Here is a 16,895-nt window from a genome sequence, read left to right as displayed (position 1 = left end):
TGATGACTCTGGGAGAAACAGCCTTTCTATTATACATTTTGACCAAGTCTTGACATATTAGAATATTTTCCACTATATCTCTTCCCTTGATGAAAGCACTTTGTGAGGGGTTAATGATATCAGGCAAAATAGTGCTCAGCCTATTGCACATGATTTTACTAATGCATTTATAAATTGAATTACAACATGCAATAGGGCGAAATTGGGTGACATCAGAGGGTAAATCAACTTTAGGAACTAGAGTAATGAGAGTAGAGTTGATTTGTTTAAGAAGTTTACCATTTGAAAAGAATTCTTGGACAAAGAGAAATCACATTATCCCCGGTAATGTCCCAAGTATCTTTATAAAATTGGCTGCTGAAGCCATCAGGGCCAGGAGCTTTATTACCACCAATATCAAACATGGCATTTCTGATCTCTGTAGGTGTCACAGAAGCCAGGAGGATCTCATGGTGAGCCATGTTCAGAATAGGGCCATCACTCACAATGTAGTCACAAACAGGATCAACAGGGGTACTACTCCCTAGTAAATTCTCATAATAATGAATAAATGCTCTGAATATCGAACTAGAGGTGCACAAATTACCTTGCTGATCATGAATCTGTAACACCTTATTCTTTGCTCTTCTAGTCTTAATATGAGCATGAAAATAATGAGTGTTGTCATCACCCATATTAATCCAATCCAACTTTGCCTTCTGATCCAAGAACATATGCCAAGCCTTTTGTAACACAATCAATTCATCAGCTACCTTCCTTTGTGTATCAAGCAGAATGTGATCCATAGGATTATGAATAAGAGCCATTTGTATCTGAGATAGAGCCAATTTAGCCACTTTCACCTTATTCTCAATATCTCCCAAATCCCCTTTATTCAGAGCCTTAAGGTCATACTTGAGACCCTTCAATTTCTTCACATGTTGGAACATAAAATTCCCCTGAACAATCCTATTCCAACCTGTGCTGACAACTTGCTTAAAATTGGCATCCAAAGCCCACATGTTAAAGTACTTGAAAGAATGTTTTCTTGCACTAGGTTTACCCTGAAGATAAATGATGCAGGGACAGTGGTCAAAGGTCCCCTCAGGCATAAAATAGGCATAAGACTCGGGAAAGGTAAGAATCCAATCAAGCATTACTCACACATCTATCCAATCTCATCAAACAAGGGTATTCACCTGTTGTTTGTTGTTCCACGTATAATAAGATCCAATGGCCTTAAGATCCTGTAGATCACACTGATGAAGACAGTCTTGGAAAGGTTTTATATCAGCAAGAGAGACAGGAGCACCCCCAAGTCTCTCATTAGGTTGCAATACATTGTTGAAATCTCCACCAACCAACCAAGACCCCTGAACAGCACTACAATATCCTTTCAAGCTATTCCACAAATTAACCCTCTCAGCAGCTTTGTTATACCCATAGACCAGAGTAAAAAAGAACACCTGTTGATTCCCCCTCATAGTGATTCTAGAATGAATAGATTGAGGACTAACATCTAGAATGTCCACAATAAAAGACCCAGGATTCCAAAGCAACCATATACGACCTCCTATAGCAACTGAGTTATTAGTGCAAATAGACCATCCACTACAAATATTGTTCCTAACTTTATTCCACATAATAGATTTGACTTTAGTTTCTACTAGCCCAAATAGCCCAGTTATTATTGTGCAGGAACCATTTAATGTCCTTCTGCTTATTCAGGCTATTGAGTCCCCTAACATTCCAGAAACCGATGTTAGCCATGATCCATAACTCCCCTTAAACCAGTTCCAGTCCCTTTTTGTTTCAGTTGGGTTGATCTGATAGTTGCCATGTTCAGAGCATCCAGAAAAGTATTGCCATGAATAGAGTGTGAAGTACTACTGCCATTCTGTCTCATAACTCTGGTAATAATGCCAGCAGGAGTTTGCACAGGTTGTGAGACAGTAACCCTAGGGATCACAGGTGTTGCAAGAACCATAGGAGCTTTCCCTTCTCCACACCTTGGTTTGGGGTACAACCACCTTCTTTTGCCAAACTTGTTTAACTTTGACCCCCTCTTTTTCTTCCCGCATTGATCCTTATTATGTCCTATGCCAAAGCATTGTGAACACTTTAGGGGTAACCAGTCATACTCAACTTTCACAGTATGATCTTTCCCTTTCTCATCCTTGAATTGTATGGAGGTAGGAAAATTTTGAGTAACCTGCACATCCACCAGTAGCCTAGCATAACCAAGGAAAGTTTTGTGACGAGTAGCTTCATCACATTGAACATACTCCCCGATAAGACCACTAATTTTTTTCAAGCACTCAATCCCCCAGAACTTCAAATCCAAGCCTGACAATTTGATCCAGATAGGAACAGTTTGGACATTCTTTGACAAGATTCACATCCGAGTCCATTCATTAATGATAACCGGCTTGTTATCAAACATAAAATGTCCCAAACTAACCACCTCCTTCATTTTTTCAACAGTCTTAAATCTGACTATGAAAACTCCATTAGGCATAAAAGAGATTTTATCCACATCATAATCCTTCCAAATTCTCTTAAGATACCCAGAAACAACATTCCAAGGAGGGTTTGTACCCATGATATACCCGTATAACGAAGACGCCAGATAATTAATTTCGGGTAAAACATCGGCTTGAGAAAGTTGCGAGTAGTCTTACCGAAATAATAGGAGAGGGAATCTGGGAATACCAGGTGATTTCTTCCGTTTTTGAACCTCAGTCCAGGTACCATTCTCCTCCTCAATGAGAGATTCAGCCACCAAAACGGTCTCCGATGTAGATGGTAATAAAGGAAGCACAACGACCTCTTCCTCCTCCGTTACATCCTCAACCAATGGTTCCTCCTCTAATGATTCCAAAACCTCAAACCTAATCTTCGACGCCGAGCCTACAGAACGTTTATTGTTATTCGAATTTTTTTGATTTTTCCGAGTTTTTGCCATTGTTGCGTGAAAATTAGGGTTGATTAAAGGTGAGAAAATTTTTTGGGAATTTTTTTCGCAGGAACTTTATCTCTCATCTTTTTTCGCAGGAATTAGCCTTGTTCCCATGCTTTTTAGTGCATATTTGGGTCATTTATTGTCTTTAGTCCTTTGTTTTGCATATTCTTTGAGGTTTTGATCCCTTGGTAGGAAAGGAGTGCAAACCTTGCATTTTCATGGCAAAATGAAGCTAAATTGATTGAATTCAATGACCAAGCATCAAAGAGAAGACAAGATTAGAAGGCCTTTGTACATACTATAGTAAATGGGCAATGATGAGAAAAGATCCTTGCATCCCCGAGGAAATCCTCAAGGATTTTATGAAGAGAAAGGAAGAAAAGAAGAAAGGGAGAAGCTGTAAGATAATCCGAGCGGATTGCCCACAATCCGCCCATCCAGCAAAGGCAATCCGAGCGTCTTCCTCAGCTGGACGCCCGTCCAGAACCACCACAATCCGCCCGTCCACCCCGAGAATCCGCTCGTCCAAAACACCCACAATCTGCCCGTCCCGTGCCCTGGACGCTCGGATTGTGTGACAGCTAAATCCGTCTTCTACATGTTTTATTAAGGATGCGCATATTTTTCTAAGACCGGCGAAAAGGAGACCGGAGTGTCCCTTGAGACCGGCGATTCCTCAAGGACTTAATCGTCATTTAAGCCTTTAGTAAACTCTAATTTATGTACCTAATCCCCACTATAAATACCCCATTAGGCTAATTAGATTATCAGGTTCTTCTTAGCAATCTCTAGTGTAGTTTATATCAATCAAATCTCTCTTTAATCTTGTAATCAGCATTTAATAAAGTTTTAATACAAATCTCATTTCCTTAATCTCTCTTTTGTTCATCTTTCATTTTGGGTAATTGAAGATTATTTGGGTTATTATTGGGAGATTGACAACCTTCCAATCAATCATCAAGTACTTCTATTATTCTTTGCTTTATTATTGGAATCATTAGTAGGTATAATTCTCTTAATCCCATTTTAATTATTGTTAATTATCTTCATTTATTCATCATGTTTCACTTTGTTGGTATGATTGACAACCTTGCTAGCATGTTCAACATGATAATGAGTGAGTAGTTTCCTTAGCTAGGGTTAATGGGTAATTAGGGGAAACCAACATGGGGGATGATTCATGCTTAAATTAATATGTTTTCATAGTTTATTTGCTTGCTTGTTGTGATCTCAACTTATGCACATGTTATGTTTGATGAAATGCGAGCCTATGAATCCTTGCATTTTTTACCCATCATCTATCTTTTCAATGAGACTTGTAAGACATAAACCAACTTGAGTCTCATTAGACCATGCATATAGTTGAGTAGGGAAGATTAAGTCGACTTGTAGGTGTTGTACAATCTAATCGATTCGGCTCCGGGACCCAAACTTTCCTAGGATTGTAAGATATAAACCAACTCGATCCATCACAACAAAAATTGCTTGCTTATAATTTGAGAATATGTTTGTATGATCAATTCCCATGAATCCCCTATGACCCCATGATACCCTAGTGCCTTTTATCAATTGTTTACATCCCTTTTTAATCATCTTGCTTGTTGATCGGAGCCATTTGGTGTTCACAATTAAGCATATGTGGTCGTTGGTCAATGGTCGATACAAAACACAATTTATACTTCACAAACAACTCTACAATTAGTAAAGAGGCAAGTAAAGGTCGGATCCCAAGGGACGGGTATTGAAATGAAGATTCTATTGTAACTAGCGGTGTCTAGGGGTGTCACAAATTGGGTTAATGTAGAAGGTTACTAAACTAAAATAGCAATGAAAATAAACTAACAAGGTAAATGAAATAAGGGTGTAAACAATTGATTAAAAGCACTAGGGTGTCATGGGTTCATAGGGGAATCATGGGATATGATCATACAAACATGTTCTCAAGTTATAAGCAAGCAATTATTGTTGTGATGGATTGAGTTGGGTTATATCTTACAATCCTAGGAAAGTTTGGGTCCCGGAGTCAATCTCTTGGATTGTACAACACCTACAAGTCGACTTAATCTTCCCTACTTAACACATGCATGGTCTAACAAGACTCGAGTTGGGTTATGTCTTACAAGTCAAGTTGAAAGGATAGAAGATGATAGTAAATGCAAGGATTCATAGGCTTAGCATTTCATCAAATATAACATGTGCATGCATTAAGATCAAAACAAGCAAGCAAATAAGATATGAAAGCATATTAATTTAAGCATGAATCATTCCCCATGTTGGTTTCCCCTAATCACCCATTAAACCCTAGCTAAGAGACTACTCACTCATTATCATATTGATCATGCTAGAAAGGTTGTCAATCATACTAACATAATGAAACATGATGAATAAATGAAAGTAATTAGCAATAATTAAAAAAAGGATTAAGAGATTATACCTACTAATGATTCCAATAATAAAGCAAGAATAATAGAAGTACTTGAATCCTAGATTGAGAGGTTGTCAATCTCCCAATAATAACCCAAATAATCTTCAATTACCCAAAATAAAGTAAGAACAAGAGAGAGATTAAGGAACTAAAACTTGGATTAAAACTTGATTAATATTTGATTACAATATTGAAGAGAGATTTTGATTGATATTAACTACACTAATTATTGATAAGAAGAACATGCTCCTCTAATTAGACTAATGGGGTATTTATAGTGAAAATTAGGGAGGATGCATTAGGGTTAACTAAGGGCTAAACTAGTAATTACACTTTTTAAGTTGAGCAAGGAGCCTCCGGGATTGTCCGAGAGAAGGGCTTCTTCATTTCGTAGCTTGAAGAACGAAACTGTGCTGTGATCCGTGCGGCTGGGAGTCGGGACGGCCGGATTTGGGATGGACGATCCAAGCGGATCAAGGAACAAGACGCACGGACTGGGCATGGGCAATCCGAGCGGATTCTGGTGAGGACGCTCGGGTCGGCGAGGACGGACGGATTCTCTACAATCCGTTCGGATTGTAGTTCAAAGCAGACTTTCCTTCTTCTTTTTCTTCCCTTTTCTTCATGAATTCCTTGGGGATTTCCTTGGGGACTCAAGGATCCTTTTCTCAACAATGCTCTTCTACTATGCTATGTACAAAGGCCTTCTAGTCTTGTCTCTCCTTGATGCTTGGTCATTGAATATGATCAATTTAGCCTTGTTTTGCCATGAAAATGCAAGATTCTTACTCCTTTCCTACCAAGGGATCAAAATCTCAAAGAATATGCAAAACAAAGAACTAAAGATAAGAAATGACCCAAATAGGTACTAAAAAGCATGGAAACAATGGTAATTCGGGGCTAAATATGCGCCAATTATGGTCGCATCAAATATCCCCAAACCGAACCTTTGCTCGTCCCGAGTAAAGAGGTGACAAAGACTAGGACCAAAACTAACCTAACCTAATAATAATAGCCGATATGAGACAATTAGCGGGTCTCACTCCGCCCCTTCAACTCACAACAAGACAACCATGAGGTAGGATGCCTTCTTGCAAGGCAAGGTGGGTCTTGCCAAAATGGCGACACATCCAAACATTAAGCACACAAAATCAAGTAATGGATGCATCTACAAAAAGAATAGCCACTTTCCTCATCTAAGTGGCGGAAATTATCTACAAGGGAAGCAATTCAAGGGTACACAATCCTTCATAGATGCAATTTGTTCAAACTACTAAGCCTAGAAGGATACCAATAAATCACCTCCAAAAGGTGTCAAGCTAGGGTACCTTTGTCCTCAATCGTTAAATGCTTTTGTCAAGAATAGACTCCCTATGGTGTTAGAAACACTGGAGGATCGCGGAATTCCCCTTCTTGCCTAGACAAGAAGAAGGGTCGTCCCCTCTCTACCATGCACAAAAATGGATACGATGGATAAAGGGATCGATAGATGTTTGAGTTTCATTTTGGGAGTTTGCTTTTGTTTTTGTTTTCCCCCCAAATTTCTTTGGCATTTGACTTTTTGAGAACACTTTCTTGCCATTTCTTTTTGATTTTTGGCATTTCAATACTTGACAACTTTTTGCATTTTCTTTTTGAACATTTTCAAAGTCACCCCAATTAGTAACGAGGGTGCCTTATTTTTGAAGCTTTAGGAGTTCTATTTTTGCTCCTCTTTTCTTTTGATGCATTTTTGCAAACTTTCTTTCACTTTTCATTTCATTGAACTCAAATTGATTTCTTTTTGTTTTGTGCCCATTCCCTTTGATGACAAAAATGTGGTAGAACATGGATGAATGATAGAAGTATGCATGGTTTCAAGGGTCACCTTGGAATAAACGGTAGCCAAGGAGTTATCACACCACAAGGTACTCTTGACTCGGCCTTAACCCATGGGTCAAAGGATACTAGCATGACACATCCTAGGGTGTTTTACAAGCATTCTAACAAACAAAGTCTTAAGAATAAAAAGCATCTACTAGGGCCTATATACACTTGTCAAGCTTCCCAAATAGACGGTTTCGCAAAAATTTTTCTAACATGCAAACTACATGCCATGATGCAACTAGCATATATACATCCTAATGCAAATGATTCTACCAACTAATATGCCATATAAACTAAATGCAATCCTAAGTTCACATTGTTTTACCGCATCAATCAAAATAAAGCCACATAGTCATTAACATAAAGAGGAGAAAGGAGATTGGAAAGATCATACCATGCGGTCTTCAATATCCTCATGTCTCGGATGTGGCGTAGTCAATCAAAGTGAACAAGGATGAAACAAACACAATATATACAAGACAATATATACAAAGGAAATGAACTTGTTTTTGGTTTTTTCAATTTTTCAAATTTTTATGATTTTTGAAATTTTTCAATTTTTATGGTTTTTGAATAAAAGTTAAGAGTTAGAATTCCCATCCCCACACTAATATGGGCATTGTCCTCAATGGCCAAAATGATGGAAATTATGCAAAGAATGATGCATGATTTCTATACTAAATGCAATTCTACACTAAGCTATACTACATGATGCATGGTTTTTGTTATGACGGAGAGGATAATTTAAATTACCTCCCGTTGCGTATGCATTAACTTCCCCAAACCAAGCAAGACACTATTGCTAATGTCAAAGCATGGGGGAGTTCATGCACATGCTATGCTATGCATGAGACTAGATTGTCATTTTGGATTTTACAAAAGTGGGAACAATAAAGAACACCTCAAAGGAACCGAGGTGTGAGTCCTTTGATGTTGCTAGGACTAAACCAACAATGATCAAAATGAAAATAAAATACAAAGAGATATAGACAAACCGTGGGAGAGTAGGAATCTCCAAGGCTAGTCTTCCATCATGCTACTATCATCACCACTTCCCTCATGAGAAGTGGTCACATTGCCACTTTCCTTGGCACTTTCTTCTTTGCTTTCTTCATCATCATCTTCCTCATCATTATCTTCACCATCTTCACCATCTCTTTCTTCATCTCCACTTGCTTCTTCCTCAATATTATCATCAATCTCCTCATCATTTCCAACAACCTCATTGTCTTCCATCACTTCCCTAGATGCACCCTAAACAAGGCTTCTCTATCCGCCCAACTAGGCAAAGGACAAGATGGATCAAGGAGTCCTTGCCTAGCTAGATGTAGGAGGGGAGGATATTGAGCCAAATAAGCATTCTTCCGATCTTCATAAGCTTGCTTGTGCATGGCTTGCATTAGAAGAGTGACATAATCTTTCCCAATTTCAACTCCTTGTGGTTTGAACTCTTCATAATCATAGGGGTAAGGTGGTATAACAATGGAAGAGGAGGGGTTTCATGATCACCCTTTTGTTGTTGAATGATGTACTCGGCTTCTTCGGATAGGGAAGTAAATAGTTGGTCCGGTGGACACTAAGACGGCAAATCTTTGCGGGTAAAGTGAATGATCGAGCCTCACTTGTAAGCCACCCATACTTGGTATCAAGGGAATTGTGAACAACCCACTTAAACTTGTTAATCAAGGTGGACATATCAATGAGATGGCCACCATCCTTAGCCTTGTACTTGCTATCCTTATTGAAATTAGGATCAAAGTGCTTGGCTAGGACCGTGACAAGGCCGCCATTAACAATTACGGTTTGACCCTTCTTCCCACTATCTATATGGAGCCATCTATCAACCAATAGCCTCAAAGAATTGTAAGGCTTGGTGTGAATTCTTCCAATATTCAAAGTTGATTCAAGGAGAATAAAATCGAGTCCCGTGAAATGATTGGTGTCTTTCCTAGCAATTATGGTATTTCCCACAACTTTGTGCCATATTCTTATGCCCGGATGATGGACCAAAAGAGCACGACAAGCTTTAAAATCTTCAAATTTCTTCCCGGAGATTGCCTCCCAAAGAGGCTCGGGATCATACTTCCCATATTGCTTATAGAATTTATGTTCATCGCTAAGACCCAAAATTGCACCCAATTCCGGAAAGGAAATGCGTCTACTAGTGTTAGCTAGACGAAACTCAATATTTTCCCTATTCTCAACTTTTGTCACTTTTAAAGAACTTAAGAATTCCAAGACAAGGGAGGGGTATGTTACTTCCTCCATTTCAAACAATTTCTTTAAACCCATGGCATTGAAAAAGATTCTTGTTTGTTCAAGAATACCCAACTTCTCTAAAGCATCTTGGCATATGAATTTGGTGGATTGAATTTGTCTCATAGCAAACTTGACAAATGTATTTCTATGGGAGTCGGAAATGAATGTTACCTCCGGATAATGCAAGAGTTGATTAATTACCGGAGTAGAGGGCGATGCTTCCATAGGAATTTGTTGAGGTGGTTGCACTTCCAAGCTTGGTGTTGATACCACCATTGCCAAAGCTTTCTTCATTTGTAGAGCTTTTTGCCTTTGAGAGAGAGTTGTAGTCTTTGGTGCCTTTGTTGCCTTTGCCTTTGCTTTTGTTGCTCCCTTTGTTCTTGCCATTTGATGAGCTAACCAAGAAAAAGATCAAAAATCTTCAATTTGTAGAATGCCCAAATCGATTTTGAAAGTGAAAGGCTTTGCCTTTATGAGAACAAAAATCAATTCAAAGGTGAAGATTTTGTTCTTTGGTTTTGATTATTAATGAAGATGGAGTGATTGATTTGTTATTTGAAAGATGGTTTGATTTGATTTTGGTGAGTTTTGTTGAGGGTTTTTGTTTTTGAGATGGAGAGGATGAGGGTTTTGATGTTATGGGTAGTGTTTATGAATGAATGAATGAATGAATGAAGGTGGGGTGGGTATTTAAAGAACTCGACAATATTAGGACGCAGGACAATCCGTGCGGATTAGGCGCAATCCGCCTGGATTCTTGACTTCAAATTTTCAAAAATCCCGCCTAGAGACGGGCGGATTCGGGAATCCGTTCGGATTCTCTTTGAGACGAGACGGGCGGATTTCGCTTGAGACGGACGGATTCTTGTCCGAGATTTTTCTTTGTTTTTCTTCACCGCAAGACGGGCGGATTGTCCACAAGACGGACGGATTCTGTGAGATCAGCGTCTTTCCAGAATCCGCTCGATTCTTCAACGATCAAGAATTTTGCGCTTTCAGCTCACCCCAAGACGGCGTCTTCTCGCCAGGACGCTCGGATCCTCTCAGAGATCGGGCGGATTCTCGTGAATCCGCTCGGATTGGTCCTTGTGTACACGGATTTAGGTCCATCCGTGCACCAACGTATTCCCTTATCATTCTTTCTTTCTTTCTTTCAAATCTTGTGTTCTTCATTGCGGGGGCACTACTAAGGCATGAATAGCCTAGGCAATTGCCATCCCCACACTAAGGTAAAGCACTACACATCAATTAAATCATTAGTCCCTCCCTCACTTCTCTCTTTTCATGACAATTATTTTGATCAAAATAAAAATAAATCCAAAAATGACAAAAATGCAATGCAAAAATTAAATGTAAGTTAGGGAGTTAGAAATATTTACAAGTGGTGGTTTAAGGAGGACTCCACCAAACTCTCATTCTTGATGAGATGTCAAGGAGGCATGTTCAAGGTGTTGTTGATGTTGCTTAACACCTTGAAGAAGTAATCAAAAGCTTGTTCATTGTTATGGTAGAGGTCCTCAATAGACCGTGGTTCTTGTTGTTGATCATGATCGATGGCATGCCCAATGTAGGGATTAAAGATCCCTTCAAATTCGTCGTCCCAAAGACCACAAACTTCATTGAGTTGATCATTGAAAATCTCTTGCTTGGATGGAGACAACTCTCCCAATTTCTTCTCTTGGCCAATGAGGCCATCATCTTCTTCCTTGGTTGATTTTGATGAGCTTTGCAAGCTCTCCTTGTCACAATTCACTTGCTCTTTGAATGGAGCATCTTCAACTTTCTTCCTCCATTGGAGTTCCGATTTCTTCTTCTCATCTTTTCGGCTATAATGATCAATCATGAAACATGGTTCATGCAAACGAGGAGCTCTCATGGTCTTGTCAAGATTAAAAGTTATGCTTTCATCTCCCACTTCTAGAGTGAGCTCTCCATGCTTCACATCAATCACCGCACCCGCGGTGTGTAGGAAAGGTCTTCCTAAGATGATTGGAATGTTGGAATCTTCCTCCATATCAACAATGACAAAGTCCACCGGGATGAAAAACTTCCCAATCCGCACGGGGACATCTTCCCATATCCCTAGCGGTGTCTTCGTCGATCTATCGGCCATTTGAAGAGTGATATTGGTACATTTAAGCTCTCCCATTCCCAACCTTTTACTTACCGAGTACGGCATGACACTCACACTAGCCCCTAGATCACATAAGGCTTTGTTGATCGTTGTGTCGCCAATGGTACACGGTATTGAGAAGCTTCCCGGATCCTTTAACTTTGGAGGTGAACTCCCTTGAAGTATGGCACTACTCACCTTAGTGAAGGCGATAGTCTCAAGTTTCCGGATCGACTTCTTCTTTGTGAGGATATCTTTCATGTACTTTGCATAGGCCGGAACGGGATTGATTAATTCCGTGAAAGGAATTGAGACTTCTAAGTTCTTCACAATTTCCATGAACTTTCCAAGTTGATCATCAAATTTAGGCTTGGCTTGACGACTTGGAAAAGGAAGTCTAATCACAATGGGCTCCTTTTCTTTGGCTTTGTCTTCATTTTTCTTTGAACTTTCTTCTTTTGATGATTCCCCTTCTTTGGGACCTTGCACCACAACTTCATTCTCACTAGCTCTCACAACTTCATCCTCAACTTGCTCCTTCGGTGCTTCATACCTTGTACCACTTCTCAAGTGAATGGCACTAACCGTTTCATGTCTAGGGGATTACCTTGAGGTGGTAATTGCCCCTTTTGTCTTTGTGAGCTCGAAGATGCTAGTTGGGTCAATTGTGTTTCCAACATCTTGGTGTGAGCTAGAATGTTGTTGATGGTGGTGTCTTTTGCTTGGCTATCTTTTTGCATTTGGGTGAAAAATTCTTGTTGATTCTTTTGCATTTGAAGGACCGCTTTTTGGACATCAAAACTTTGGTCATTGTGGTGATTGTATGGATTTTGATTTTGGTAACCTTGGTTTTGATTGAAAAAGGGTCTTTGGTTTTGATTTCTCATGGGTGGTGGAGTGTATGTTGTTTGAGGGTTTTGGACATTTTGGCTTTTGTATGAGAGATTTGGATGGAACTTGGTGTTTTCATTGTAAAAATTTGAATAAGGGGTACCGCTTTTGTAAGCTTGGAAAGCATTGACTTGCTCGGTTGTTCCCCTACACTCGCTTGAGTCATGACCTAAGGTTCCACAATTCTCACATATCCCGCTTGGGATTGATGAGGATGCCGTCATGGCATTGACATGATGCTTTGATGATTTTGAGCTTTCCTCAAGTCTAGCCATAGCTTGTTCAAACTTCAAGTTGATTGTGTCAATGTGAGCACTAAGTTGAGCACCCAATTGAGTAACGGTGTCCACTTCATACTTTCCTCTAGTAGCCTTGCGAGGCCTACTATATTGCGAATTATGGACCGCCATTTCCTCAATCTTGTTCCATGTTTGATTGTCATCAACTTCGGTGAACATTCCATTTGATCCCATATTGAGAATGTTCCTTGAATCTTCATATAAACCATTCCAAAATTGTTGCACTAAAAACCATTCGCTAAGTCCATGGTGAGGACATGAGCGACAAATACCTTTGAACCGCTCCCAAGCTTCATACAAAGATTCTTCATCCCTTTGCTTAAAACCCGTAATTTGAGCTCTTAGCATATTAGTCTTTTCCGGTGGGTAGAAATTTTTGTAGAAAGCTAGAGCTAGCTTCTTCCAAGAATCTATTCCAAGGGTGGCCTTATCAAGGCCCTTCAACCATTGTTTTGCGGTGCCGATTAACGAAAAAGGAAATAAGACCCATCTTATTTGGTCTTGAGTCACGCCCGTTTGAGAGATAGCTTCACAATAATCACAAAATGTTTCCATATGAGAATGAGGGTCCTCACTAGGCATTCCCCCGAATTGGCTCCTCTCAACTAGTTGGATGAAGGCGGACTTGGCAATAAAGTTTCCGGTAAGATGTTGTGGGGTAGGAGTACCATTTGGTAGATCCTCCTCGGTGGGTATAGAGTGTGACGAGAATTTAGGCATTGTAGGTGGATTTTGTGTGGTATTGTTTAATGGGTTCTCTTCTCCTTCTATTGCGAAAGGATTGACAAACTCACTAGTGGGTTGAACAACTTCACCAACACCTCCCAAATTCCTCCTAACAAGTCTCCTATTATTCGTCAAGGTTCTTTCGATTTCACGGTCAAAAGGTAACAAATCTCTTTGTAACCTTCTAGACATGCAAAATATCAAACAACTCAAAAACAATTAGAACAAACCTTGAGGAGTTTTACTTCCCAAGGTGAAAAAGACACAACTAAAAACAATAAAAGAAATCTTAAATCAATTAAACACCGTCCCTAAAACGGCGCCATTTTTGATCGGAGCCATTTGGTGTTCACAATTAAGCATATGTGGTCGTTGGTCAATGGTCGATACAAAACACAATTTATACTTCACAAACAACTCTACAATTAGTAAAGAGGCAAGTAAAGGTCGGATCCCAAGGGACGGGTATTGAAATGAAGATTCTATTGTAACTAGCGGTGTCTAGGGGTGTCACAAATTGGGTTAATGTAGAAGGTTACTAAACTAAAATAGCAATGAAAATAAACTAACAAGGTAAATGAAATAAGGGTGTAAACAATTGATTAAAAGCACTAGGGTGTCATGGGTTCATAGGGGAATCATGGGATATGATCATACAAACATGTTCTCAAGTTATAAGCAAGCAATTATTGTTGTGATGGATTGAGTTGGGTTATATCTTACAATCCTAGGAAAGTTTGGGTCCCGGAGCCGAATCTCTTGGATTGTACAACACCTACAAGTCGACTTAATCTTCCCTACTTAACACATGCATGGTCTAACAAGACTCGAGTTGGGTTATGTCTTACAAGTCAAGTTGAAAGGATAGAAGATGATAGTAAATGCAAGGATTCATAGGCTTAGCATTTCATCAAATATAACATGTGCATGCATTAAGATCAAAACAAGCAAGCAAATAAGATATGAAAGCATATTAATTTAAGCATGAATCATTCCCCATGTTGGTTTCCCCTAATCACCCATTAAACCCTAGCTAAGAGACTACTCACTCATTATCATATTGATCATGCTAGAAAGGTTGTCAATCATACTAACATAATGAAACATGATGAATAAATGAAAGTAATTAGCAATAATTAAAAAAAGGATTAAGAGATTATACCTACTAATGATTCCAATAATAAAGCAAGAATAATAGAAGTACTTGAATCCTAGATTGAGAGGTTGTCAATCTCCCAATAATAACCCAAATAATCTTCAATTACCCAAAATAAAGTAAGAACAAGAGAGAGATTAAGGAACTAAAACTTGGATTAAAACTTGATTAATATTTGATTACAATATTGAAGAGAGATTTTGATTGATATTAACTACACTAATTATTGATAAGAAGAACATGCTCCTCTAATTAGACTAATGGGGTATTTATAGTGAAAATTAGGGAGGATGCATTAGGGTTAACTAAGGGCTAAACTAGTAATTACACTTTTTAAGTTGAGCAAGGAGCCTCCGGGATTGTCCGAGAGAAGGGCTTCTTCATTTCGTAGCTTGAAGAACGAAACTGTGCTGTGCTGTGATCCGTGCGGCTGGGAGTCGGGACGGCCGGATTTGGGATGGACGATCCGAGCGGATCAAGGAACAAGACGCACGGACTGGGCATGGGCAATCCGAGCGGATTCCTGTTGAGGACGCTCGGACTGGCGAGGACGGACGGATTCTCTACAATCCGTTCGGATTGTAGTTCAGCAGCTTTCCTTCTTCTTTTTCTTCCCTTTTCTTCATGAATTCCTTGGGGATTTCCTTGGGGACTCAAGGATCCTTTTCTCAACAATGCTCTTCTACTATGCTATGTACAAAGGCCTTCTAGTCTTGTCTCTCCTTGATGCTTGGTCATTGAATATGATCAATTTAGCCTTGTTTTGCCATGAAAATGCAAGATTCTTACTCCTTTCCTACCAAGGGATCAAAATCTCAAAGAATATGCAAAACAAAGAACTAAAGATAAGAAATGACCCAAATAGGTACTAAAAAGCATAGAAACAATGGTAATTCGGGGGCTAAATATGCGCCAATTATGGTCGCATCACTTGTTTACTTTTATTGCTATTTAGTTTAGTGATCTTCTACTTCAAACCCCAAATTCTGACACCCCTAGACACCACTAGTTGCAATTGAAAATCTTATCTCAATTCCCGTCCCTTGGGATCCGATCTTTACTTGCCTCTTTACTAATTGTAGAGTTGTTTGTGGAGCTATAAATTGTGTTTTGGTCTAGGTGCTCCTAACGACATGTACCGAAAACTAAACCCTCACAAGAGGCACCGACCAAAAATGGCGCCGTTGCCGGGGACGGTGGTAACTTGATTTAGATTTTCTTAAATTGTTATTAGTTGTGTCTTTCTTTGCCTTGGGGAAGTAAAACTCCTCAAGGTTTGTTCTAAATATTTTCGAGTTGTTTGATATTTTGCATGTCTAGAAGATCACAAGGTAACTTGTTACCCTTTGATCACGAAATTGAAAGGACTTTGACAAACAATAGAAGACTTGCTAGGAGAACTTTGAGAGGTATTGGTGAGGTTGTAGATATTCAACCAAACACTATTGAGTTCGTCAACCCTTTTGCAAGAGAAGGTGAGGAGAACCCAACACAAAATCAACCCACAATGCCTAAATTTTCATCACATTCCGTACCAACCGAGGAGAACCTACCCAATGGTACTGCCACACCACAACACTTAACCGGAAATTTCATTGCCAAATCCGCATTTATCCAATTAGTCGAAAGAAGCCAATTTGGGGGGATGCCTAGTGAAGACCTCACTCTCACATGGAGACTTTTTGCGACTATTGTGATGCGATTTCTCAAACCGGTGTAACTCAAGACCAAATTCGATGGGTCTTATTTCCTTTTTCTCTAATTGGCACCGTAAAACAATGGTTGAAAGGCCTTGATAAGGCTACTCTCAGAATTGATTCTTGGAAGAAATTGGCTCTAGCTTTCTATAAAAAGTTCTATCCACCGGAAAAGACTAACATGCTAAGAGCTCAAATTACGGGCTTTAAGCAAAGAGATGAAGAATCCTTGTATGAAGCTTGGGAGCGATTCAAAGGAATTTGTCGCTCATGTCCTCATCATGGACTTAGCGAGTGGTTCTTGGTACAACAATTTTGGAACGGTCTTTATGAAGACTCAAGAAACATTCTCAACATGGGATCAAATGGAATGTTCACCGAAATTGATGACAATCAAACTTGGAACAAGATTGAGGAAATGGCGGTCCATAACTCACAATATAGTAGACCTCGCAAGGCTACTAGAGGAGGAAAGCATGAAGTGGACTCTATTACCCAATTGGGTGCTCTACTTAGTGCTCA

At 39.4% G+C, this 16,895-nt stretch overlaps 1 protein-coding gene and 2 non-coding genes across 3 annotated transcripts; 1 reads left to right on the top strand and 2 right to left on the bottom strand.

Annotated features, from left to right (window-relative positions):
- Window positions 1-275: 275 nt before the first annotated feature.
- On the bottom strand, window positions 276-1,622 carry LOC141618348 (uncharacterized). Its single transcript, XM_074435447.1, has 2 exons — window positions 1,179-1,622; window positions 276-1,043 (listed from the first exon to the last, which is right to left on the bottom strand). The coding sequence occupies exons 1-2, from the start codon at window positions 1,620-1,622 to the stop codon at window positions 276-278; spliced, it is 1,212 nt and encodes a 403-aa protein (XP_074291548.1).
- Window positions 1,623-13,035: 11,413 nt separating this feature from the next.
- LOC141625970 (small nucleolar RNA R71) lies at window positions 13,036-13,142 on the top strand. Its single transcript, XR_012535708.1, has one exon. It is a non-coding gene; the product is annotated as a small nucleolar RNA R71 (small nucleolar RNA).
- A 3,412-nt stretch (window positions 13,143-16,554) lies between these two features.
- LOC141625311 (small nucleolar RNA R71) lies at window positions 16,555-16,661 on the bottom strand. Its single transcript, XR_012535097.1, has one exon. It is a non-coding gene; the product is annotated as a small nucleolar RNA R71 (small nucleolar RNA).
- Window positions 16,662-16,895: the final 234 nt, after the last annotated feature.

Source organism: Silene latifolia, chromosome X (assembly GCF_048544455.1).
Source record: "Silene latifolia isolate original U9 population chromosome X, ASM4854445v1, whole genome shotgun sequence".
Lineage (NCBI taxonomy): Eukaryota > Viridiplantae > Streptophyta > Magnoliopsida > Caryophyllales > Caryophyllaceae > Silene > Silene latifolia.
This window is presented reverse-complemented; position numbering and strand designations above follow the sequence as displayed.